Raw genomic sequence first — 27929 nt, 5'->3', positions numbered from 1 at the left:
AAGCAAGACAATTATGGCAAACATGTTTATTAAATTAAAACATAAGTATGGCAATAAATAAAACTTAAATACAATATAAATAATGTTTCATAATTATTGTTCAGAGGTGTTTTATTGTTCAACACCACAGTTAATTAAATGTGATATGAAAAGTTGAATGGCATAATGTAACATTCTGTGCAGAGATTATGAGAGTGATATAGTGAGATGGAATGTAAAATTACACGTTAACAGAACTGGAAATATTGGCACACGCTGGAAATTAAAAAGTACACCACAGAGAAGACAGAAATCACCTTTACAATTGATCGCAATGTTGAGAAAGCTTAACACTCATTCACACTAACAAACACTCATGGGGGTTTTCATACAAAATGTACTGAAGAAAAACTTCAAAACTACAACTCTTATTTTGTAAAAGGCACTGATTATTTTTAATCAGTGTTCTTTCAGTTTCTTTAATTGGCCACTGGAAAGCAATGTAAACACACTAGCCAGTGTAAATTCTGGCATGTGTTTAATATGTTTGAAATGATCTGTAAGAATATATACGTCACTTCAGCGTCCTCTGAGACTGGCTTTGGCAGAATTACACAGCAAAAGTAACAAATAAAGAAACACTGCTGTACCATTATGTGGCCAAACAGATTCAACACTTATTAAAATACGTTGAGTGTTAGGATTTAGGCTTACTCATAACTTGAGTATATTGAATTGGCATTAAGTACTAAAAGTGTGCTCAATGTTTTAATAAATAAGGCCCGTTAAGAAAGCTGCAGACTGCAGTGGCAGTGCAATCCCCTTTCAAACTATACTAAACTGCTTAAATGTGTCTAACAGAGGTTTTCTAGTAGAGGAAGTGAAATACCTAAAATGGTCGGTTTCCATTTACGAATGCATGTGCACGAGACTATTCACCTTCATACAAGACCTGCACACGATTATCACAAGCAACCACGCTCACTAAATTGAGCACAGTGAGCAAGGGGAAGGCTTTTTCTAATTTTCAAATATTGTGCGACAAGAAATGATGACAAGTTCCACAAAGGGTTAAAAGGAGTTGAAAGACAAAACCTCCACAGCGATGAAGTCTTCTGAGCATGCACAGCTGAATTATTACAAGATGAATCTTTCTATCCTGCTGAATTTTGTTTAGTTTTTTCTTTTCTTCACAGGTTGCTTTCTTGTGTTTCGTGGCCAGATGATGAGATGGGATGCAGACCTCCATTATCATTGAGCCTCTTGGCACGGTACGTCTCATAGTGGATGTTATGAGTGACCTCTTTCAGGTCCTGGAGGTGAGACCTGATTTATGACGACATTATTAGTACTGGTCATTTTTTCAGAACAATTTCAGTTTCTGTATAATAAAAACACAAGTGACAGTCTTAAAAAATTCACCAGAACACAACAAACATTAAAACATGTATTAATAAATACAATTACATGAAGTGGCCTTAACTACTAGCTTCTACATTAAAAAAAAGGTACAATGTATTTATTGTGGGGCATCACGGTGGCGTAGTGGGTAGCACGATCGCTTAACAGCAAGAAGGTCGCTGGTGCGAGCCTAGTTCGGGACTAAGCCGAAAATAAATTGAATGAATGTATTGATTGTGTTCCTATTGTATCACAAAACAGGTGGGATACCGGTAATGATGAAATGGGTTAGGTGTTAAGGCATAAGAAATGAGTTAACAGTGTAATTATATATGTAATTACAGATATTAATTACATTGTAAAAACATAAATGTGGAGGCACGGTGGCTCAGTGGTTAGCACTATTGGCTCACAGCAAGAAGGTCACTGATTTGAGTCCCGTCTGGGTCAGTTGGCATTTCTGTGTGGAGTTTGCATATTCTCCCCGTGTTCGAGTGGGTTTCCTCTGGGTGCTTTGGTTTCCCCCATACGTTTAAAGACATGCGCTATAGGTGAATTGGGTAAGCCAAATTGTCCGCAGTATATGTGCGTGAATGTGAGAGTGTGTGGGTGTTTCCTAGTACTGGGTTGCAGCTGGAAGGGCATCCGCTGTGTAAAACATATGCCGGATAAGTTGGCGGTTCATTCCGCTGTGGCGACCCCTGATGAATAAAGGGACTAAGCCGAAGGAAAATGAATGAATGACTGAAACACAAATGTACATAATAAATGCATTGTACCAGATTATTAATGTAAATGTAAGTACATAGTAGTTAATGGCATTTAATATGAAGTGGGACACAAATATGATTTATTAAATGAATTAGTTTTCCTCTGTACAAAAGTAAGACAATAAGATTTTTAAATGTTTCTGAAAGTCATGTCTTATTCACATTAAACTGAGCAGACAAACACTTCTAGATCATTACACCAGTCAAAAATCAGTTAATGTGCTTATTAAGTGTTTAAAAATATGGAAATGTTTTTGGGTTTAGTATTTTTTTCAATAAACAGAAAAGAGCAGCATTTATTGAAAATAGAAATTCTTTGTGGCATTTATCTTTTCTGTTCCATCTGATCAATCTAATGCAACCTTGCTAAAAAGAAGCAGTAATATCCTGCAAAACATCTTCCCAGCCTCATATTTTTCAAGGTAGTAAATACAATACAATATTATGATCTGATATCAAATAAAGCTTTATACATCACCTAATCATAAAATCCCGAAGTAAGGAAAATTCGCAGTGATTTGGGTTTTCAACTACAGGGAGAGAAAAAACAACAACACAACAATATAATGAATATTTTGTAAAAAGAGTCATTCTTTATATTTGATACCTTAATTGTTGTCTAGAAATGTGAGTATTGGAAAATTGCTGAAGCTGCCCTATGTGCATATTAACAGAATGGAAAACTGACCTCATAAAATGCAGAAAAGACCCAAGATAATTTAATTAAAAGGTGAGGAATTTTATGTGGAAACATGGGAAAATGAGCCAAGGAAATGCCTTATGTCCACACATTTGTATTATTTTGTGTAGATTCGTATATATATATATATATATATATATATATATATATATATATATATATATATATATATATATATATATATATATATATATATGTATATATATATATATATATATATGTATATATATGTATATGTATATGTATGTATGTCAGTTGGCGATTCTGTGTGGAATTTGCATGTTCTTCCCATGTTTGTGTGGGTTTCCTCTGGGTGCTGCAGTTTCCCCCACAGTCTAAAGACATGTGCTGTAGGTGAATTCATTCATTCATTCATTCATTTTTTTGTCGGCTTAGTCCCTTTATTAATCTGGGGTCGCCACTGCAGAATGAACCGCCAACTTATCCAGCATTTGTTTCACGCAGCGGATGCCCTTCCAGCTGCAACCCATCTCTGGGAAACATCCACACACACTCATTCACACTCATACACTACAGACAATTTAGCCTACCCAATTCACCTGTACCACATGTCTTTGGACTGTGGGGGAAACCGGAGCACCCGGAGGAAACCCACGCGAATGCAGGGAGAACATGCAAACTCCACACAGAAACGCCAACTGACCCAGCCGAGGCTTCTTGCTGTGAGGCGACAGCACTACCTACTGCGCCACCGCGTCATCCTGTAGGTGAACTGGGTATGCTTAATTGTCCGTAGTGTATGTGTGTGTGTGTATGTCCTGGTCCTCCAGGTTGGGGGTTGGGCTAACAACCCACCTCGTAAAAACTAGATTTTACGAAACACCAATATGGTGCTGCTAAATATCAGCTTCGATACAAATGGCTGTGGGAATAAGTAAGCATATATATATATATATATATATATATATATATATATATATATATATATATATATATACACACACACACACACATACACAGTTTTATATATACTAATTTTTTTCTTTTTTGAATATTTCCTAAATGATGTTTGACAGAGCAAGGAAATTTTCACAGTATGTCAGATAATATTTTTTCTTCTGGAGAAAGCTTTATTTGTTTTATTTTGACTAGAGTAAAAGCAGTTTTTAATTTTTTAAAACTATTTTAGGGGTAAAATTATTAGCCCCTTTCAGCTTATTTTTTTTGATTGTCTACAGAACAAACCATCATTGTACAATAACTTGCCTCGCCTAGTTAACCTAATTAACCTAGTTAAGTCTTTAAATGTCACTTTAAGCTGTATAGAAGTGTCTTGAAAAAGATCTAGTCAAATATTATTTACTGTCATCATGACAAAGATCAAATAAATCAGTTATTAGAAATGAGTTATTAAAACTATTATGTTTAGAAATGTGTTGAAAAAATCTTCTCTCCATTAAACAGAAATAGGGGAAAAAATTAAACAGGGTGGCAAATAATTCAGGGGGGCTAATAATTCTGACTTCAACTGTATATATTTCAACCTAATTCATAATTCTTTTGGAAGCAATTTCAATCCACATCTTAAATTCAACAGAAGATAGATAATACACTGCAGTACTTCCCACACATAGACTTTACTTGGGCGGGCCGCCCAGGTACATTAATACCCGCCCAAGTATATCTGGTGGTGACACATTAATAATATTTTCATTATCATCATTTTAGAATATTTTGTATCCTCCCAAGAAAGCCAAACATTTGTGTTCGATTAACCAGTGGAAAATCTTCTCTCGCTTTGCATGTTTTCTACTGCTGGTTCTGCGTATGCGAGATCTGTCAACACTCACACTGACAATCTTACGTGCCCTGCAGACCCACAGAGATGCACCATTTGCATTGCGCACCATTGCGTCCAGCCGTAGTTTCTGAATCTCCTAAAATGTCCGGGATTCGGTTTTTGCTTTCACTTTCTAAAGTTGCCGTTATTTGTATGTGTTTTTGCATAACCTTTTTGCAGCTGACTCTGCGCGTACATCCACGAGAGAAACATTAAATGATTCATTATTTAATAAACGACCCAGATAAACTTTACTATATACTCGGAGAGAACAAACTGATATCTATACTGGCTGCAAAATATTTGTAAACCATTAGAAATGGTTAATCAACTAATTTGCCTTATTTAAATAATCTACACTTTTTATTCTTATAATTATTTAAAAAATTGCAATATTGTCTATTTTCATTGCTTTTTTCTGTTTTTTATTTTTCATTTGCTGTATATTTTATGAATTTACTGAAATTAATATACATATTAATACATATCTAAAATCCATTGACAATACTGTACAAAATGTCATGCCAATAGAGCAAATTTAGAGAGAGCGAGAGAGAGAGAGAGAGAGAGAGAGAGAGAGAGCATTCTACCTGTCAGTGGGTGCACATGGCTCCTAAATAGCATAAAAGTAAGAGAAATAGTGGATTTCTTTTATTTCAACAGCATTTTTTTAACAACACTAACCCATTGAAAAGAAAAGGTGTATAACAGAGTCATAATAAATATAGATATAGTTTTAAAAAAAGCACTTTTTTTTTGTTTGTTGCATGTAGTTGACCTTTTATGTGCTGTGGGTAAAAGGTTTGTTACCACCACAAGTATATTTCAATCCTGTGGGAAGCACTGCACTGAATATAAAAAAAATGACCCAAATATTAAATAAAGATATCATCAACTACTTCAGGAATTGAGTTTTAATAACTTCACAGACCAGAACAAAAATATTATATTATAATCACACCCAATTTGAAATAAATGAATCAATGAAACAATCTCACGACTCTTTTAATCTCAGAAATCTGCATTAAAATAGAAGAAGCCACTTCTGGCCACTCACCCTCCACAACTCCCCAGGCTGTCTTTCTTCCTAAAACTCGTTTGCCATTGACCTGATACTCTTTATCACTTCCTACCACAGCAAATGGCATTGTCTCCTGTAATGCACAGATTTAATGGAGCAAGCATAATGCATAAAATACATGGACCAACAGATGAAAGTGTCCAGAGATGAAGAAATAGAGACATTATTCTTACCCTGATCTTATCGTTATCACTTTTATCCTCCATGTCTTCATCAAACTCTTTCTGTGGATAACATTCGATCCCACACACTTCCAACTCCTTCCTCACCTGCAAGAGATGAAGGTAAACAACTGGAGTAAAGCCGTGGGAGAAAACTGACTAGGTGAATGTGGATTCGTTCTCACTCTCTGTTTAAATTCCGTTTTTTCTTCAGGAGTGAGTGTGTCTGATTTGGCTATGACAGGAATGATGTTGACCACTCGACTCAGATGTTTCATGAACTCGATGTCCAACTGGCGAAGCCTGAGAAGGGGAAATATGAGGGAAGAGATTTGATTAATAGGCTGGTAGAAACTAATTGTATTACAGGGAGAGCAATCTGTCTGAGGTTTACAGTTTAACAACACAGCTCAGCCAAGCATTCAGACCATTGCTGGCTAAATGAGGAGCACTCATGCACACAGTCCTAAATCAACAGAACGACATATCTTAATTAACAATCTGCAACTGCAGGCATTTGTCAGCTATTGACAATTAGAAAGAATTTAAAAAGATGTGAATACGGTAAAGTAGAAATTCAGATGGTCTTCTATAGAGGCCATCAAAACCAGACAAAGGACCAGACAAATTTAAGTATATTTTTGGAAATAGCCAACAATAAATTCATTCATTCATATTGCTTTGGCTTAATCCCTTTATTCATTAGGGGTCACCACAGAAGAATGAACCGCCAACTCATTCAGCACATGTTTTACAACGCAGATACCCTTCCAGCTGCAACCCAGTACTGGGAAACATCCATACACACTCATTCACACACATAAACTACGGCTAATAGTTTATTAAATTTACCTGTACCGCATGTCTTTGAACTGTGGGGGAAATCAGAGCACCCGGAGGAAACCAACGCAAACACGTGATAACAGAAATGCCAACTGACCCAGTTGGGGCTGGAACCAGCGGCCTTCTTGCTGCGAGGCGACAGTGCTAACCACTAAGCCGCCGTGTCGCCAACAAAAAATTGAATAATTTAGTAAATTCCATACTGTAAACATATCAAATCTTACTTTTGATTAGTAATATGCATTGCTAAAAACGTAATTTGCACAACTTTACTGTTAACTTAAAAATAAAAATAATAATAACACACAGATATTCAAATAGTTGTATCTCGGCCACATATTTTCCTATCCTAACACACCATACATCAATGGAAAGCTTACATATTAATAGATGATGTATACATTTGTAAAAAATTGACTGTAATGACTAACTTTGTGGTCCAGGGTCACATTTATTCAATTACAGTTTAAACTACAGTACACTACCTGACACTACTCGGCTATCCAAGTTTTAGGAACAACAAACAATAACTTGACTTCTAATAGATCATTTGGTATCAGAGGTGGCTTATATGAAATGCAAAGGCCTCTAGATTACGAGTATTTTACCAAAATAAAATATGATCATGCCTTAAATTTTAATTATTTAATTAAGACAGTAAGGTCGTGGTGCAGTGGAAAAAAAATTAATATTGTGTATGATTCCCATGAGCTTGAAGGACTGCATCCATCTCTGCAATGTCTCAAATAAAGTCATAAATAAAGTCATCTGAGTTCATCAAGATTCTATGAATTAATCTTCAATGCCTCCTCCTCCATCTTACCCCAGACATACTCAATAATGTTGATGTCTGGTGACTGGGCTGGCCAATCCTGGAGCACCTTGAGCTTCTTTGCTTTCAGGAACTTTGATGTGAAGGCTGAAGTATGAGGAGCGCTATCCTGCTGAAGAATTATCCTCTCCTGTGGTTTGCAATGTAATGAGCAGCACAAATGTCTTGATACCTCAGGCTGTTGATGTTGCCATTCACTCTGCAGATCTCTCGCATGCCCCCTTACTGAATGTAACCCCAAACCATGATTTTTCCTACACCAAACTTGACTGATTTCTGTGAGAAACTTGGGTCCATGTGGGTTCCAGTAGGTTTTCTGCAGTATTTGTAATGATCGGGATGCAGTTCAACAGATGATTCATCCGAAAAATCTACCTTCTGACACTTTTTGAAATGATCAACTAGAAGTCAAGTTATTATTTGTTACTTTTACAACTGGGATCGACGACAAGACTTTTGTCACATATATTGTACGTCAGCAATATGTGAGATCACCTTCATACCATTTCAAACCCATAAAAAATTGGTTTATCATCAAAACAAAAAATTAAATTTTACGTGTAGTTTTTGTGTCTACAATATGTTACATGCTCTACATTTCAGTTTATATGTACAATAAAGCATCTATTCGAATCTGTTTGTCAAATAACGTGATCATATATCTTGACAGTATTTGTATTAAGGAGATGCTAGATTCATGTGGCTTTATGGCATCTTTATGACATTTTTTAATCTTTAAGTATTACTTACTAGAAACTCCAATGGAAGAGCAAAATACTCTGTGTTTTAAAGATTAACCAAAGTCTTATATGTCTTTTGGGGGAATATATTTTTAATACAAATTAATGAAATTTGGTAGTCAGTATGTGAGCTGTTTTATGTGTTATGTGATCTAGTAGGTATAAAGCAAGAAGTAAAATATCAGTATGTAAACTCACGAATGTCCAGTAGGGGATATGAAATACAAGCAGCAGTGCACTCTGGTATCTGGGATGCGTTTCTTGCGAGCAATGTTGACCTCTTCCTTTAAAAATTTCTCATATTGTTCATTGATATGTTTGGATATTGGCTCCCAGCTAAGAACATAGAAGGAAAGAACAAAATTAGTGGTGTTCAAATTGAAATGAATAACTAGACCGGACTCGTCTTTTACTTAAATGGATAGTTCAGACAAAAATGAAAATCTTTGAGACTTCCGTTAATCTTCCGAACACAATTAATATGTTTTATTAAATCCAAGAGTTCTCTGATCATCCATAGACATCAAGGACTATTTAAATGGCCAAACAGGCACCAAAAACAGCCCATGTGTCATCAGTGGTCAACTGTAATTTTAAGAAGCTACAAGAACGCTTTTGTGTGCAGAAAAAACTAAATAAACATGTATTCAGAAACATGTCTGAAGATTACGACAGAGAGGATCACTTGCCCCCTCCACCCATCATATTCAAACTGGGATACAGTTTTATATATGCCAGCAGTATACTGTCGACTATAGCTTGTGGTAACGCTGTGGTCAAAATTAAATAATAGCTCAATATTCCTCTTTGTGGATATTCCACTCATGTTCTTGTATACATATCTATGCATGTACCACTCAAGTTCGTCAGAAAAGCAAAGTCTGCTAAAATAATGCACCGACAGGACAATTCTATGTAGCATATACATTTTCTTGCTGCTTGCAATAGCGCTGCTGTGCTGTCATGGCAAGGCTATTAAAATGACGCCTCTACTCCTTCACTATCAATAAAATGTGGTAATTTCATTGGCTTTTTTAATCAGTCTAATTTAATATATTATGTTAAATAAAAACAATTCTTTCAAAATGACTTTATATTATTTAAAAATAACAATCAATTATTATAAAGCATTTAAAGCAAAGTTTTGTTTTCTCCTTGAATTTTGTTTTCGGTGCACTGATTTATTTTGTTTTTTTGCCACATGGACATATGTACTGTTTTGACGATGTTCTTAGTACCTTTCTGGGCTTTGAACATTCATGACCCTTTCTGTCTATAAAGGGACAGAAAGCTCTCGAATTTCATCAAATATATCTTAATTGTTTGTTCTAAAGGTAAATAAAGGTCTCAGCACAAATTTGGACCAGCACAAGGTTGAGTAATTAATGACAGAATTTTCATTTTAGGGTGAACTATTCTATTAATTTTCTTTAATGAAATGACACAGAAAAAACCCTTTGCTGAGCTGCTTGGATGTGATCCCTAAGGGCATGTAGCCAAAACAGACTTACATTTGGCATCTCTACCAACAATCTGATTCTTGTCTGTGTAAATTAAGTGCAAATCTGGACGTCGAAACATTGACTCTAACTCTTGGAGCATGTTTTTTGATGCCAGTTAATAGCTGCCAAAATTAAGCACATGACTGACCCGTTTACTTCACATGACACAAATGTTTGTCCTCAGTTTCCCAGATGGCGTTAAACAGAATTCAGTGGCATTTCAGAAAGTTTGCCTAATTTCAAACTATACTAGCTGAAGATAGTCAACAAACCTCTAGCTTAACAGAGAAATCACACAATACTCACCAATTATCATTGTTGATTTGATCCCCGAAACCTGGCGTATCAACGACTGTTAACTTCATCTTCACTCCTCCTTCCTCGATCACTGCAAAATAAACATTTATTATAGCTACAAATGAGAATACAGTATCTCTTTCTGTGACAGGATACAAGCTTTAATACAAGATTTACTTATAGAGAAAAAAAGCATTGCAGTATTTGGATGATCCGTGTTTGTTTGAGGTAATACGTCTACCATGATTACTGAAATGTGCATATTCCATACAAAGTGTAAAGCTGATTGGTTAGTCACATGAATCGCAGTGCACTCGCGGCATTCTGAAAAGTTGAGATGTTTTCAACTAGGGGAGCCTGGAAAGTTCGAGTGCACACATGGTGTGCAATTTTCCAGGCTCGCCAAGTTTTAAGGCTTTTAAGAATTCCACAAGTGCACAGCGATCGCTCCCTATTTGCGCACACAAGTTGTGCGCCTCCATTGCAAATAAAAAACTTGCATGGTCGCTAACCTTTTTGGCATGTGCTCAACCAGCCACATTTTAATAAAACTATAGCGGTTCATACCAAACTATTTTTAATTGTTATTGACAATGGTGTACCGTCAATAAATACCATTACCGTTTTATCGCCCAGCCCCATCACCTTTATTGACAGGACCGTGGAGATTAACAGACAGGAAAGTATGGGGAGCAAAGAGAGGGTGTTTGTGTCATTTGTGTTATTGCCTTGTGTTGACTCTGGTTCTGTCTAGACCAAAAAACTGCCCGTGAACACACCAAACCGATGGCAGCTGACTGAAAGGGAGCGAGGACTTTTCGGAGGGCAGTTTCTGGTTTCTCTTTCAGATTGGGCAACCAGAACTTATGACGCACAAATTGTAAACAAACATAGGGGCCTTTTAAAGTTGTTGTTTGTGTGTGTGAGGCTAGACGTTTATGGAAAGTTTTTATTATCAATGAAAGAACAAAATCCTCTCAGAGTGAGCTGATTTAAAAATATTTGTTTACCAAAATCTTACAACTAAATGATAACAGATTTTCCATTTTTCAGGGAAATTAAAACCCTTTAAAACATATTTGTTGTTGCACTGATGAAGAAAGGCGTACTATTATGGAACAACATGAAGGTGAGTATATAACTATAACTTTTGGGTGAACTTTCACTTAAAGGCAATGTCATGGTAATTTAAAACATTTTCCTCCTAATTTCAGAATTTTACACATATCTGAAACACCAAAGGTGTACCAATAGGTATAAAATACACCAAAGGTCTACATCAATGACCAATAATTAGGTCTACATAAATGGACAAAACAAGATATATTTTGAATATCTAACCTGTTAGTGTCTTTTTCTGAACACCATTTGGGTAAATATGATCTAATTTAGTTTGCCAGCTGTTTGTTTACCTATGAGGTTTCACCTTCATCTGGCCTCCTAATTTGCCCTGAGCACAACACATGCCAGTCCAGACACATCTTACTCGTCTGCACATATGCTACAGTATAGGCCCTGGTGTATTGATTACATGAGCAGACACTAATTGAGCCTTTCTTAATTAGCCATCTATTTCTGTCTGTAAAATGACTGCCCTATCAGTGCTTAAAAAGCTTTCCTTGAATGAGCAATGAATGCCCTTGTGAATCCTTTACACACTGTGATAGTGTTTACGGTTGTAGTTATAAACTAAACCAATTTTTATTACATGCATTTTAGGATGAAACTAGCCTGAAACTGCCTTGACTGTTGTATTTGCGTACATTTGATCGTATTTTACTATCAGTTGTTCAAAAATGTTCAAGAGACAAAACACCAGGAATTCCTTGATCACACAAACACACACAGACCTTCTACAAGGAGACACATTTCTCGACTATGACGAATGAAAATCATGTATCCTTGAGCATTCTGAACTATTAACTATTCACTAGTGACATCATGTCATCGTTTTTTACCCATTTCATCTACACCAAACAAGCAAAGAGCCAAAAAGGTCTGTCTCACTCAGTTTGGATGGCACAATTCACAGTTATTCAAATGAACCGCACTAACAAAGAATTCGCACAAGAGTTTGTTTTCACCTATAACCAAACCTGCCATGTGTGAATAATACCTTACATTTTATATTTATATACCGCTTTTCTGGACACTCAAAGCGCTTCACACATTGGGGGGAATCTCCTCATCCACCTGGATGACACGACAGTAGCCATATCGCGCCAGACCACACAGCACACACCAGCTGATTGGTGGAGAGGAGACAGAGTGATGAAGCCAATTTTGATATGGGGATAGTTAGGAGGCCATGATGGACAGAGGCCAGTAGACAAATTTGGCCAGGATGCCGGGGTTAAACCCCTATTCTTTTTAACAACCACAAACCTTGGTTTAATGTCTCATCTGAAAGACGGCACTCACTGCGCAGTAGAGTCTCCTTCAGTATACTGGGGCGTTAGGACCCACACAGACCACAGGTTGAGCGCCTCACTAACAAAACTTCCGGCAGCAACCTAGCTTTCCCATGTGGTCTCCCATCCAGGTACTGACCGGGCTTAGCTTCTAGTGGGCGATTATGTGAAAGTTGCAGAGTGCTAGCTGCTGGCTCATGAATATACCCTAAACCTGGCCTCAGACTACAGGAGCTTTTAAATCTTAACCGGTCACAAAATCTGGTTTCATTCATATAAATAGAATCGTCACAGATTTTATTCTCTTAAATCCTAAAAATAAAAACAAACATCTAAATACTGTGGCACATCACACTTAAACACTTCACTTGATTTAAAGGAGCAGATCATCCTTGATGTTTCAATGTTTACATTTCTTAGCTAGCACGCTAGCAACTTTTGAACTCAATCAGTGTTCAAAAATGAGCCAGTTTTACTCAGCAATTCTTTGTTTATATGTTTTCTGTACAATTTCTGCATATTATTGACCTTGTTGCAAAAGTAATCTTTTTTCTCCAGTTGATTTAAGACTTCTGATTCAGTTGCCTATGGGAGAAATGACTTGGAATAACAAACGGCAATAAACGGTTAAACTACTTGCTCTACAAATAAGTGTTTATGACTATATATAGAAATAAAAATGAGACAATACCAGTTTACAACATCAATCAGCATAATTAACTGTTTTTTCTAAAAGTCAATGAAAGTGAATGAGACCAGGGGCCTCATGTACAAAGACTTGCGTTGAATTCATACTAAAACATTGGGTACTGACAAAGCTGTAAATGTGCGTACGCAGTAAAAAATTTAGATTTATGAAACACTGCATGCGCGAAATCCCACAATTTTTTTGTACATCCAAATTAATGTGAAACTGAGCGCACGTGCACAAGCACAAAACCCATCTCTGCCTCCTCCCTTTTATAAATATGGTAATGACTCTACTTTGGCAAAACCAAATGAAAAAGCAATGGCAAAAGCAAGCAAGCAAGAAGAAAAACTTCACAGAATGTGAATTGGAGGTGCTTCTATCGGAGATAGACTGGAGAAAAAGTGTGTTATTTGCAAGTTTGTCCTCCGTAATTAATAACAAAGGAAAAAATGGAGTGGGAGAGTTTAGCTGACGTGGTTAATGCAGTGGGGTCTGAACATTGTGCTGTGAACAAATAAAAAAATAAATGGTCTGATGTAAAGGTGCAGGTTAAGAGGAGAACAGCGGCGCATCGTCAAAGTGTGGACCGAACAGGCTGGGGAACAGGAACACCCTTTGAGGAGAGAGTTGCCTCAATTTTGGGTGACACTTGTGTGGAGTAGTATCCGTGTCTGTGGGAAACACAGATGTATTAGAGGAACACTTTGTTAGGGCGGTATAGCAGCACCACTGGCATTTCAGCTGCCCAATCGCCTGCTCTACAACTGACGAGAATGCGAGAATGGGCATCATTGTATCTGCACTCTTGGTCAGTTTGTGGGTTGTTAACAGCCATGTCTTTAATGGATAACCGCGATCTCCTGATATGCAGTTAAATAATTACGCTCAATAAAATAAAATACTATAAAAAACTTAGCTGGAATAATATCTTTAAATACATCACTCACCAAAAAGCCACCCATCGCGCACCTTGCCACCTTGGAGCCTCATCCCAACCATGCTGTTTGTGAAGATAAATGAATCATGGGTTGACCAAGGCCACCTTGCCACAATATTTGTTAAGCGCATTTGAGCATCACATATTATTTGCACAATTATTGAATGGAAATGTTTCCGATTCACGGATGCAAATTTGTCTTCAGATGGCGCCTTTATAGCAATGTGCGTGCAGCTCCGATTACATTGAGAAAACCGGCGATTGCTGCAAATTGCGCTTTAATGTTTGGCTGGTCAACTGCATGGTATGGAAACCTTATATACCTGCTAGACATGCGGATGATATCCGTTCCATACAGCTGGCATTGCACGGCACAAAGACGACTGGCTTAACCCCGAGCGGTCTGCCAGTTCCGTTTGGAAAGAACCAGTTGCCAGGATACTTTGTTGGTGCGATACTTTGTAGTGTGCAATTTAACATAATTGCCTTTAGGAGTCGCCAATGGAAATAAAACAAACACACACAAGAAAGACACGTACGCCAGACATGAAGTTGGCATGGACCAACGCACATTCTCACGTTAATTTCATCGTTAGTAAATCCAAACGTGTGCGTGAAATCTGACGTACGCAAAGTTTTTGTGCGTACGCAGCATTGATACATGAGACCCCAGATGTTTTTAGACAATAAAGTTCCAATGGCGGGTGGCATGGTAGCTCAGTGGTTAGCACTGACGCCTCACAGCAAGAAGCTTGCTGGTTCGAGTCCTGATTTGGAATTTTTGTGTGGAGTTTGCATGTTCTCCCCATGTTGCGTGGGTTTCCTCCGGGTGCTCCGGTTTCCCCCACAGTCCAAATACATGCGCTATAGGTGAATTAGATTAACTAAATTAGCTGTAGTGTATGAGTGCGTGTGTTAATGTGAGAGTGGGTGTTTCCCATTACTATGTTGCAGCTAGAAGGGCACCGCTGTGTATATGTTGGAATAGTTGGTGGTTCATTCCACTGTGGTGACCCCTGATAAATTAGGGACTAAGCTAAAGGAAAATGAAAGAATGAATGACAAGTTCAAATGGCTGCACCCAGCTTAGCCTAAGAATAATGTCAATTTATGTAATCATGTTTTTGCCAATCTTCTACAAACAGATTCTCTAGCTTCACATACAGCAGGTTATTTCATAGTCAGGCATTGGCTATTTTGGGAGTATTGGTGTAAACAGTCATCTTGATTTAAAATCTGAAATTTCAAGTGCATTTGATTTTATCAGGCTGGCTCTGACATGTCTATCTGGCTCTGACATGTTTCCATGTAAATTGAGGATAAATCAGCTCCTGTAGTGTGGGCCAGGCTTAAGAAACTTGTGCATGTTGTTTATAAATCACGTGATTATTATGTACTTACCATGAGACACAGATTTAATCTCAACAGTCTTTGGAATCTTCTCATCACGACTCCAGCTTGTGCTTCTCCTGCTCACCTGGGACTTAAAAAGCGTATTCACTAACGTGGACTTCCCAAGACCACTCTGACCTGGAGAGAGAAAGCAATGAGAAATAGTAAGAAATTGCAAAAATATACAAAACTAAATTGAGTAGAACCCAATCACAACCCACCGACAACCATGATGTTGAAGTCAAATCCTGCCTTCATGGTCTTCTTCCGCATCTGCTCGATGATGGTGTCTATGCCGATGTATCCAAGCAATGCAGATCCTCGACCTGACCCTTGACCTTCGCCCCCTGTTCCCTGGGGTGAAGGCACAAAGGGTGTGCTGGAAGGCGGTGCCACATGAGAGGGCTTAGCTGGAACGGCAGGTTTAGGTCTCACTTCAGGGGGCACAATTTCTGACATGTCTGCATGAAAGAGTGAATGATACACATTCAATATGATTAATATGACTTGATGGTATTACACTATTATGATGCTAATCGTTATTATTCATTTAGGGTAAAGTGTCTCAAACAACATTATACTTTGCATCCAGTTTCAAAAGTAATATTACAAATTCTACCAACAAAATATGCGACTACACTGTGTATGTTTACATGGACACCAATAATCCGATTTTAATAGAATTAAGACAATACTCTGATTAAGACTCTTCCATGTAAACAGCGATTTTTGATTAATCTAATCAAAGTCATAACCCAACAAGCATCTTTCTGTTTTTAAAAGATGTCTAATAGATGTCTAACAGACGTCTAAACATAGTCATCTTGGCTAAAACAAGGCTAAATTTAGGCTGTCAGTGAAAACAGACGTCTAAGAATAAGCCAAAACTAGACTAGTCATCAAATAAACAGAAATGAATGACTATACATTAAGTCTGTCTAATCTGTCTATTTGACGACTAGTCTAGTTTTGGGCTATTCTTGGATGTTTGTTAGACTTTCACTGACAGCCCAAGTTTAGCCTTGTTTTAACCAAACTGTCTACATTTATATGTCTATTAGACGTCTAATAAACGCAAAATTGTTTGCTGGGAATTGAACTAAACAAAAATTACATGAAACTCAGAGTCTGAAGGAAATATGCATTGGTGGAGTTTGTGAATTGGGTGCACTAAGCAATTCCAGCCATGGTGCCTAAAAGTTCTGACAAGCACCTTTTCTATTTTTATGTAATTTTAATTGATTTATTTTGCTGTTTTTTTTTTTTCTTATATTACTCAATCACTCCTTTCCTACATTTTGTCTTAATGCAAAATTATAATAACAACATGTAAAGCTTCTTGACAAACTTTTTTAATCATTTGTTTTCTTAAAATGAATTCACAACTAAAAATCATAAATATATATATATATATATTTTTTTAAACTGCATCTTTACCTAATTTGACTGCTGGACTTCTCCATGATTGAGGGTGGGGGCCATTCGCGCAGATGTAATAAACATCAAACTTTTTTTAGACCCTCATCATACAAAATATGACGGAAAATTATGTTATATATAAGTTATCTGTAAAATTGATACTTAAAGGTATTTATTTAGGGGCCCTCAGATTTCCTGGAGCCCTAAGCGGCCGCTTATCTGGGTTATTGGTTAAATCCACCATTGGAAATATGGATAGCGTAGTGACGTAATGACGTTAATAGAATTAGCTATGTGATATAACAGGTAAACGGGATCATGAAAGGAGCATTCAAAAAGCAACTCAAGTAAACACCTTAATCATATTATTGTCAATTACTGATGTCCATGTAAACATCACATATTCGGAATAAGTGCAAATAAAAATACAGCCAAACAAAATGAATTTGAAATATACTCAGAATGTCCAATGTTTATATTTAATATGCAGCTAAATTTGACTTGAATAGTTATTTTTATATTAATATTAGAACACCAAAAAAGTCTTGACTGGTTAAAATATTCTTAATATTAATCTTTCATTCAAAAGATATGCATATTTCTTATGATAGGCTACAACTTTGCATAATGGTGTTTTCAAATGACAAATACATATAATCCCACTCTCTCCCTTTACTCTGTTTGCACATACAATATGTACTTGTAAATAGGATTAAATGAGTAAAATCACATTAGACATCAGTGAATAATTCGCCTCAGAAAGCCCCAAACATATGCTGTATTATGTCCTAGTTATCTTGTTTCTGAGCCTAGTCCACTTGAAATGCTCCACTGAGTTGTCGGCCTATATTAACGCCATATGCTACATAAATAGGCAACAAATAACGAATTATTACAAAAGGCACTCAACAAATCTCTTTATCGGATTAATCACCCACAGCTCGACCTTTCCCACGCGCACACATGCTATTGAAACACCAACACAAAACACAACATTAAGGTTTCCTTCACAATCGACTGCATGATTTGCGTCTTTAGCAATACTGTTTCAAAGAATAGGGAAACCACAATTAAGCATATTAGGCCTCATAAAGACATTGTTTTCTCCATTTATTCATGTATTTACCTCTGAAAGACTCGAAATAACGAGCAATTAGAGAGAGCTTGCCACTTACCGATCCCTGTTTTGGTAGCGAGCGCGGGATAAATGTATTGTTACGTCCTTCTAAAATCTCGCTGTTTTACAGTCTCGCAAAGTGTGCGTAGCCTAAGGCAGTAGTTGAACAGGCGTTAAGGGGATGATCATGTGTTCAGGAGCCTTTCTCTCTCTCTCTCTCTCCCTCTTTCTTTCACTCCGTCTCTCGCGTTTCTATTCGCAGCTCGATGCACCTCGTTCCTTCCTCCACCCTTTTTTCCGGTTGCCAAGGAAACTAACGGGAGACTGGGTGATGCAGCGCGCATGCCCAGTTTCCGGCTCCGGCTGAAATTAGAGATCCGGGTCGCTGGGTGATTTTTAAAAAAAATATTTGACTATGTTTTAGTAGTGTACATTTTATAGATATTTATACTTTAAGAATGTTGTAGAATGATTAGCCTATATAGGCAATTATTGCAATTTTTTCTATATAGGCAATTATTGCAGTGGTTTATAGTTAGCCTAATTACGTGATGATGATGATGATGATGATGATGATGATGATGATGATGATGATGATGACTAACGTGAAGCATTGAGATTAGCAACTGGTCAAGTGGTAAAGTCTAGATAGGATGCAGCTGCAGATATGCACATCAATATAGCAGCATTTTTTATGACACTGTTCAACAAAAATATTTTATTATACAGTACTCTGATGGTTGGGTTTAGGGTTAGTGTAGGGGTAAACGTTTATAAAACAATTTACAACTTATTGGGTAATTTAATAGATAACGTAAATAATACTCGGTACAACTACTGTTTTTATGTTACTGTGACGGTTGGGTTTAGGGTTGGGGTGGGGGTAGACGTTTATAAAATTCAAATAATGGAAATTTTATAAAAAATATCAATCATTTTCGTTAACTTTCAGTTGCAACCGTATCTGATCTAGCAGCAACCGTATCAACTGAACTCATGTCACATACAAAACGTGTTCTTTGATTCTAAAATAGATGATTATCAAAAGTGATATAGGCCTATACATGGATCAAATGTTTTTAATTTAGGACAAGTATTTAAAAATATATAGAATATCTAAGAATAACAAACTGTCCCGTTTTACTGACGTCATCAAGTTCCTACAATACATTGTGTTAAAGAGCCCCTATTATGGGTTTTTGAAAAAGACCTTCCATGCAGTGTGTAAAACAGCACTAGGTGAATGAAAACATCCAGCTGAGGTTTAAATCTGAAAGGGCACTGTGATTAAAGCTATTGATTCTTTAGTGAAATAGTTGACTCAGAGTCGAATGAATGAATCATGTTGGGTTTGGATCTTTTGCCTGAACACATCAACGTCGATACGGTACATCACCACTAACACTAGCAGAGGCGCGGGGGATCATGGGATTGTTCATGACACGAAGATGACGATCACTGACAAATGGAGATTCGGCTGCAGGGAATAATTTAAAAGGGTTAAAATTCATTTTCACAACAATACCACAGTATAGTCAACCTATAGTGCTGTGTTTGTTCCTGTCATTTTTCTGATTATTGCTACAATAACCTACACTGCAAAGTGGAATTCGCTGGCCGTTTGCTATTAGAGGAAGGAGCAGCAGAGACTATATGGGACTTTGTCAGACTTTAACTGTTAAAGTTCATATGAACCAGTTTCTTCCTCCGGATCATAACATGTAAGTGTCATTAAAAATGTTGCCTTGTTTTGTGTATAATATGTAATGTTATTTAATTTTGTTGTAACTTGTAATCGCTCCATATGGCTTGATATTACTTATCTGTTATAGATCAGAGCTTGTAAAGCATCTCTCAGGTTAAATCTTTTTGGGGCTTTTCACATATGGCATCCAAAACAATGTTGCACGGTGCTGTCAATTTTCAAAATAGTTCAGCTTTTGCCACTGCGTGGATTAATACTGAATGTGTGTCATTGTTATTACTTGGGGTTAGGGTTAAGAGTAGAGGAATATGCTGGTGTTTAACTGCATTGGGCTCTCACATACTCTATGTGCCATAGCCGTGTTGGGCGTTTTTCTCTGTCTCGCGCTGAACCCGGTCGACCAATCACAACAGACCAAATCATTGGTCCAATCACAGCAGATTAGCCTCACGCAAAGGAAGGGTTTAGGAACAAATGATCGCTGAACAAATCATATAGAAGTCATTGGAATAATTAGGTTAAAAAAAATGCAAAAATATAAGACAATGAAAATGTTTTTGACCTTGCTTGCATATCAGCCTGTTGTTGGAAACCCCCCAAACCAAAATATAACATTTTATAATGCAAAATAGGGGCTCTTTAAAGGCAAAATATGTACTTTTTTCATTAGAATATTCAAAACCTAGAGCAATGTTATAAATTTTCCGGACTTACGTACTCACACTACACCAAATGTACAGAAGAATGTTAAAATCCCCCCAAAAATGAGATATTTTAACTAGCAACTGCTTTAGCGGTTTTGTTTTGCTTTAATGGTTTGTAGTCTTATCTTTTTTCATACTAACATGACAAGTTTTTAATACTGTAGCTCATCTATGAACATGACTTCAGCAGGAGTTCCAAAAGATGTAATGAAGTCATGGCGTCATCAAACTATGCCTTTGTTTGTTGTGAATAAGCACCCTCTAGTGGCGAAAATTAGATACCGTACCTTTTAAAAACTACTAGATATTATATCACTAAAATATCCTTAAAGGGAAGTTTTATTTATCCCCAAGTATATTCCCTTTCTATTCTCCCCTTCCTATCTCTACGAAAGCAGTGATGACTTGTTTCCCTTTGACTGAAAATTACAACCTCGCACCATGTGGCATCATATCAGTATATTATTATCTAAGTTGTGTTACGGTACAAAGAAAATGCAACTAGCAGCACCAGTAGCTCATAGAGTGCAACCATCGCCAAACACTGCACATCTAAAACAACAGTTGTCCCCATTACTACATATTACACCAATTACATTGTAATAAGCCATATAAATCTTATTATCCAGGGGTCCTTTTAAATACATTTTACTAACAAAATCAGCCTCATATTATCTTCATTCAACAGTTCAGTTTTGCACGGCAACCTTTATGTCATCAAAACTACTTACATTTCCCAAGTTTGTAGTCCTGTGCCTGTTTTTCTCATGTGTTCGAGTCTCATGTGGAGTGTTTGAAGTGTATACATTAGCCACTGATGTGCCGTTGAGCGTCAGTGTGGCCTTTACCTCAGAACCGGGTTATCTTACTGTGCTTTGACAAGCCTGTGTCTGGTGATAAGGCGTAGTCCTCATTTCACTTGCTACCATTCACTGTCTGTCATCTACAGCTTTTGAGGCTTATTTTCAACAAACACTCTGCATATATATTTTGGTTTCTAGGCTTCATCAGATACAAAATGTGTTTTAAAAAACTATGCTACAAGTTTTGTTTTATTCTTGAGCTAATATTTTGCATTTTGGACAGTAACGTCATAGTCTAATCGTCAGAGTTAGTCACATGATCCCAAAGAACTCTTATGCTGTAATCACTTTCCCTTTTCAATGATATGATTACATGATTAAGTATGTCCTAAATATTACAGTTGTAAGCCAATAACAAACTTCAATTAAGATTTTTTTATTTACAAAAATGTAACTGGTGCTTGTTCTGCCAGAATATCAGTGTTTCTGCTAGCTGCTTATAGTGATAGTGAATGTATTTGGTTGCTAAGGTGTTCTCAGTGACTGTTAGCATGTATGGTAGCCATAGTGTTCTAAAGTCATTGTTAGCATATTGTTATGTGAATGCTAAGGTTTCCCCAATTATTTTAAAAATGTTGCTGTTTGGTTGCTAAGGAGTTATTTAATGTACAGCACATTGCTATGCTTTTGATATGCTAAGTGGTATGAGTGATATAGCACGTTGCTATTTGCTTGCTAAGGTGAGCTATTTGTAGAAAATTGCTATCCTGTTGCAGTGGTGTTCCGAGATATTTTTTGTGTGCCGATATGAGTATGCTGCACAAGCGCATTGGCCAGTCTGGCCTGAATAAATAAGTATTAGTAGCTAGTTATTAAAATTAGTTATTTTTAAAGATTATAGAATACACAAGACATGTCACTCGTATAGTTTTAAATGGGGAAAAGTGTAATGGCCAATATGGTGAATGAAGCCCCGCCTACTAGTAGAGGAGCCATTCATCGATCGATATACACTGACGATTCTCCGGGAAGAAGCTCAGATCAGACGTGGGCTTTTACAACATTTTGGTGGTCAACAAACGCACTGGAATCTCAGCGAATACTTGCTTCACAGACATTAGAAATATATCCACATAAAGCTTGAAATCCGTACTTATAAACAAACCAAGCGCAATTGATATCAAAAGTTTTTTAGTTTTGTAATCCGAATGAATCGAACATGAGGTTACAGTCAAACGCACATCACATGACAGCAACTACTCAAATGCCTACAAACTTGTAAACAAAGAATCGCTGTCATTTCTGGAGGAGATTCGCCATCAAGATCAGGCAAAGCATTATCCAGAGGATGATCATGTGTAGAACGGCCATAAATTAGGTTGGTGTTGTGATCTTGTTCCATTTGAGTGTGTATGCGCATTAGCCCGGCAAACCTGTATATATGCTGATTTTATTTGATTCAGACGTTTAGAAACTAAACTTATGAGTCAATTGTTGTTTAATTTTATTGGTTATTCCAAATATGTAATGTAATCTAAAACTTGGCAAACAGTTTTGGAAAATTTGATGTTTCCCCATTCAGACAGAATGTCTGAGCTTACTGTCTGAGAGGCCTTTCAAAGATGGCCGCCGAGTGAAATGACTTGCCTTAAAGGGACTTTGGTTATTTCTGGTCTGAAAACCTCAGGGATGTTTTACTTACCAATAATTCACTGGACCAGCTTCAGTTAACACACTTATTCTACATTCTCTAAACACACTGTTCAGATGTACATTAGGTTTTTGCACTCAAACCACTCCTTTGAGTAGGAATAGATTCTTACACATCTAATCTAAAGCTTTGACTGTTGTAAGCGTTGAAGTAACAAATCATAGTGATGGGGGACTATAATACTTTCAAGACCCATCTGGATGTACTTTAGCTGTGCATTTCCCTGTTTCCAATCAGAATCAAGCACTGTAGTGTAGTTCTTTTTTGTAGCATAACACAATTTAAGCATTAGAAACAAAACTTTGGTGATTTTATATCCGAAATGTAATCCTAAAATTGGTGAACAGCTTTGGAGACAGATTTGAAGGACTATTCAAACAGATGTGGCTGCATGTTTCTGCATATGGTGTTCTGGTCGGTTGCTTACTTATCTTAACCACATTATTTGAGGTTACTAATTTAATATCATATTGTGCAACTAATTAAATATTTAGACTGATTAGTTCATATATATTTTGTTTCTTTCCTAAACACGAAGCACTAACGACTAACATATGTTAAGGTCTTCCTAATATATGATAATTTACATGCTTGGTTGATTATGTAGTCAATTTTGTATAGGCTTACTATGTATATATAGTGCATAATATCTGTGATGTATTTAAACAGGTTTATATACAACCTTTCAAATTTAATTGCAGTAATTTATCTTCCCACTCACCTGTAGACACAGATTCTTCAGGACAGGACTCCACGTCAGCTCCACTCTTCATGTCTGGGACTACAGATGGCTGTAATGGTGGGGGGCCTTCTTGCTCTCTTAACTGTGGGCAGTTTATGGCTCCCAATCTGTCACAGTCTTTATAAAGTGTGTGCTTGGACTCTTGCTGTTGATCCAGAGTGATTAGACACTGCGGCAAAAATTCAGGCATGGAAGGTTTGAGGGTTTCAGAGTTTGTGTGTATGGTTGGGCTGTCTGTGTGAAGAGCTACATCATGTTTCCCTCCAATAAATTTAGCTGGATTACAACTTTTGTGTAACCGTGTACCTCTATATCTCTTTGCAAATCTGTAATCTTCACGCAAAGTTGCTTCACTTGAAGAAGATTTAGAAGAATCTGTATCTGAAGTGTTGCATCTAATTTTGGATGGTTTGCTTGCGTTCCCTGTTTGGTTTGAGGAAGATCTTCTCCATGCCTGAGGAGTTTTCAAGTATGTAGGTCTATTGTCAGATGTTCTTTTGATCACAGGTCTACAGAGTCGGCTCAGTTGACCGCATTCATTGGATGATCTGGGACTCTTCAAAGGGAAATGGAAGCAGTTCATCCGGCTGCACTGATTCGATGCATTATGGTAATGGGATGTGATGATGGAAGTCTCTGTTTCGGAAGTTGCAGACTGAGACCTGATCTCAGTTTCAGGCGCTTGGTTGACAGTGACACTGCTTTGACTGCATTGAGATGTGTTGTTCATCGCATTGCTTTCATTAGAGCTATTGTTTGTGGTGTTACAGTCCTCTAAAGCTTTATTTTGGCTTGTTGATGATCTTTTTGAAACCAGTTCATTGCATTCCTTCGGAAAACGTTGATAGTACGGTTGTTGAAAAACATCCCTTTGGTTTATGGTAGCTTTAGGTGATGAGATTAGATTTGTTGTTTGTTTTAAATGTTGGCTCCTTCTTTCAGCTGAAGCTTGTGGGTGGTTTTGCGGTTTCTGACATATCATAGTAGATCTTATTTTCTGCTTGGCTTCCTCTAACATTATCTTTGGATGAACTGGCTTTTCCGAACAAGAAGGATGTCCATTGCTTTGATTTTTCAGTTTTTTCTCTTCACTGCTTCCCTTGATCTTCTCCAGATTAGAAAACTGGGCACCAGCATTTATAATCCTCCCTGTTTTAATCAATCCAAGCCGGATTCGGACTAGAGTAGGGTCCTGGGATTGGCGTTTCTTTTGGTAGCTAGCTGCATTTTGTCCTATGTTTGCACTTTTTTCAACATGCCTAAGGTTTTTAGGGCTTAAGCTTTCAAATGTTGTCCCTCCCCTGGAGCAGATATTAGAATTTAGCTGTAGTTTTTCAGGCTGTTGAGCTCTGAATGAATCTCGCTGTTGGCCACATTGTTTTTTTGGTCTTGTGTTGGTTATGGGGATTGATTTGACGCTTCTTTCAGTGGATGAAACAGGCATAAATCTGGATATTTTGCTGCCTCTTGGCCATGTTTTAACACACATGTCATTAGATTGTAATGGTTTCTTTATGGTTTCTAACTGAGGAATGGCTTTGACTGACTTTAGTGGTGGTGAATCCAGGGATGTATCCACTGTACTGATAATGCTGTAGAATACAAGATGATAATAATTCATGAAAGGTACATGAAGTAACACTTTGTCAGTGTAAAATACAGTAGAGTTAAAGAAATTACACAATGTAAATGTTAGAAAAGACACATGATATATAGAATATTGAGAAAGGGTTCTCAAACTGTGCTCCACAGACCCCCAAATGGTTGCGAGAATGAAATAATACTGTTTGCTGATAAAATTCTATTCAAATCCATTTACACATACATCAGATTTATACATATAACTCATGTCATGAGGAGAAACATAAACACTCTCAACTTAATGCTAAATAAAAATTTTCAAGTAAATATTTAATAATTCGCTTTAGTACTGTAACTAGAAAATGATATATCAGTTGTGAGCTGCCAAAACCACACTGACCCACCAAGACATGGACTCTATAAGACTCCTGAAGATCTGGTACTAAGACAATAGCATGCAGTAGATCCTTCAAGTCCTGTAAGTTGTGTGTTGGAGCCACCATGGATTTTACTTATTGGTCCAGACTCCAGCATATCTCAAAGATACTCAATTGAATTGAGATCTGAGGAATTTGGAAGTAAAGTCAATGCCTTGACCTTATCTCCATTTCCTTCACTTTCAACAGTGGACAAGGGTCATCTGGATGGTCTGCAACTACTCGGCATCATATGCAGCAGAATGTGATTTTCTGTCTGTTGTTACAAATTCCTCCTATTACCATGATTATATATTTTTCCAACTAGTGCACCAGTATACCTTCAGTCGGCTGAAACTACACAGGATAGTTTTCATTGCCCTTGTACACCAGTGGGTCTCGGGAACTCAAGATCTTGTCATTGTTTTGTGGTTTATCCCAATTCTCACCACTGTCCTTTACTTCTGCATCCAACAAGCTGATTATGAGAGCTGATTGTTTGCTAAACAATTAATCTACCCAGGCCTTAATATGTGTCCTTTGTAGGAGATAAGGGTCTATGGATATTCACTTTGCTGGTTACTGGTCATAATGTTTTAGGTCATAAGTGCATATATCATTTCAAGAGTTCACACTTAGCTGACGATTGATTATAAGCTTGTTTGGCATGCTGTCCTGGGAGAGAGTCCTGAGCTCAAAAGATCCTTGAGCCCTGGGCTCCCTCCCATTTGTAGGGTGAGATTGAGCTCAGGTTGATCTCAAGAACTCCCCAGCTTATTTGTGGCTAATGACGAATTGCTTTAAGAGGGAAAAATATTGTTGGCTAGGAACTTGGCTATGGTGCCAATTTGGTTTAGTCATTTTACCTATGATGTATGTCTTTGGACAGTGGGAAGAACCCGGTGGGAACCCACACGGCACTGGGAAAACATGTAAATTCTGCATAGAAATGGTGACTGGCCTAGTAAGGAATTAAACCAGTGACAATCTTGTTGTGAGGCAACAGTACTAACCACTGGGCCGCTAGGCCCCCAAACTAGGAAAAGGGGTTAGGAATAGATGAGGAAGGGGGGATTCTTTAAGACGAACATGACTGTGGTATGAAGACTACGGTTATTAATAGTGACTTAGGAATCGTAAGAATATCTGGAATCGTAAGCGAGAGAATACAGTCATTTTTCAAAATAATAAACTCAGATAATAAATAAAATGGAAATAATTCATGAATTCTTGTGCAGCCTGGTACTAACTGATCCACGGACTGGTACCGGTCTGCGGGCTGGTGGTTGAGGACCACCGTTCTAGTTTGTCTAGTTTGACTCAACTAGGTGACTGTGACAGTACACAAGCAGTTTCGAGCTTTTTTGGGTCGTTGATAGTGATGTCGTTACCTAGCAACAGTTGTCACTGTGATGACACAAACATACCAGGGTTCAGAACCAAAAACCACAGTGCGAACACAGTCCAGCTGAGGCAGGGGAAGTGGGAGTCAACTAAACTTTGGTTAATATTTCCTGAATTGTCACCTTGTGAGGGGATCTGATGGTATCATAGTTTGAAAACCCTATAATTGAGAAAAACATACCTGCTTGAAGAACAGTGAAACTGGTTCTGATTATCCAGGCTGAAGGGAGGGATGTGGATGGGCTTTTTTAAGACGATCGAGGGCGAAAGAGGTGCGGGACTGGGGGAGACTCTAGTGGGTGAGTCACATGTAGGACACGGAGACAAACGAACAGGAGAGTAAGAAGAAATAAAATGAGATGATGGACTGAGGCGGGACGGAGAAGTGGATGAAGGTGAGAGACGAGAGGGAGAAGAGGGTGAGAGATGGGAAGGGGAACCAAGACATGGAGAAAGCGTCGCTGAGGACAAAGAGGCTATGTTGATGGGAGATCCTGTAGGTAAGGTGTTTACAGTCGAATTAGACTCCCTTGGGTTCATTGCAGGTTTAGATGCAGCCTATAAAGTGTCATGAACATGTTTGAGCATGCAACACAAATTACAAAATGAATTTTAAAGCCAAAACTTCCACTGAATATGTAGAAAGAGTATTTGATTATATTAGTGACATACTGTAAATGCATTAAATTCTGAAAATATATTACTGACCTGTGATCCTGCGGTCTGTTTACTAGCAGAGAGAAGCGAGGGAATGAAGGGGGACGAGTGTGTCAGCAAATGGTGGGTACT

At 37.5% G+C, this 27929-nt stretch overlaps 1 protein-coding gene across 3 annotated transcripts; it reads right to left on the bottom strand.

Moving 5' to 3' along the window:
- Positions 1–33: 33 nt before the first annotated feature.
- Positions 34–27906, bottom strand: septin3 (septin 3). Of its 3 annotated transcripts, XM_056456679.1 has the most exons (12): positions 27849–27906; positions 27322–27698; positions 23719–25331; positions 15760–15999; positions 15548–15676; positions 10117–10198; positions 8507–8644; positions 6079–6196; positions 5906–6001; positions 5709–5805; positions 2629–2680; positions 34–1305 (listed from the first exon to the last, which is right to left on the bottom strand). In XM_056456679.1, exons 2-12 carry the CDS (start codon positions 27678–27680, stop codon positions 1170–1172), a joined length of 3060 nt encoding a protein of 1019 aa, XP_056312654.1. In that variant the 5' UTR covers positions 27681–27698; positions 27849–27906; the 3' UTR covers positions 34–1169. The 3 variants fall into 3 exon arrangements, with proteins under 3 accessions (XP_056312654.1, XP_056312656.1, XP_056312655.1); XM_056456681.1 differs by lacking the exons at positions 23719–25331; positions 27322–27698; positions 27849–27906 and adding an exon at positions 21215–21310; XM_056456680.1 differs by lacking the exons at positions 23719–25331; positions 27322–27698; positions 27849–27906 and adding an exon at positions 18133–18352.
- Between the last annotated feature and the right edge of the window lie 23 nt (positions 27907–27929).

This window comes from Danio aesculapii, chromosome 1 (assembly GCF_903798145.1).
Source record: "Danio aesculapii chromosome 1, fDanAes4.1, whole genome shotgun sequence".
In the NCBI taxonomy this organism is placed as follows: Eukaryota; Metazoa; Chordata; class Actinopteri; order Cypriniformes; family Danionidae; genus Danio; species Danio aesculapii.
The sequence above is the reverse complement of the archived record's forward strand: the minus strand, read 5'-3'. Positions and strand labels throughout refer to the sequence as shown.

Coding starts and splice junctions, on each gene's coding strand:
- septin3 (XM_056456679.1), bottom strand. CDS start 27,680: ATGAACCCAAGGGAGTCTAATTCGACTGTAAACACCTTACCTACAGGA. Junction 6,197..8,506: donor ATATCCCCTACTGGACATTC/GTGAGTTTACAT, acceptor TCCCCTTCTCAG/GCTTCGCCAGTTGGACATCG. Junction 6,002..6,078: donor AAACGGAATTTAAACAGAGA/GTGAGAACGAAT, acceptor CATCTCTTGCAG/GTGAGGAAGGAGTTGGAAGT.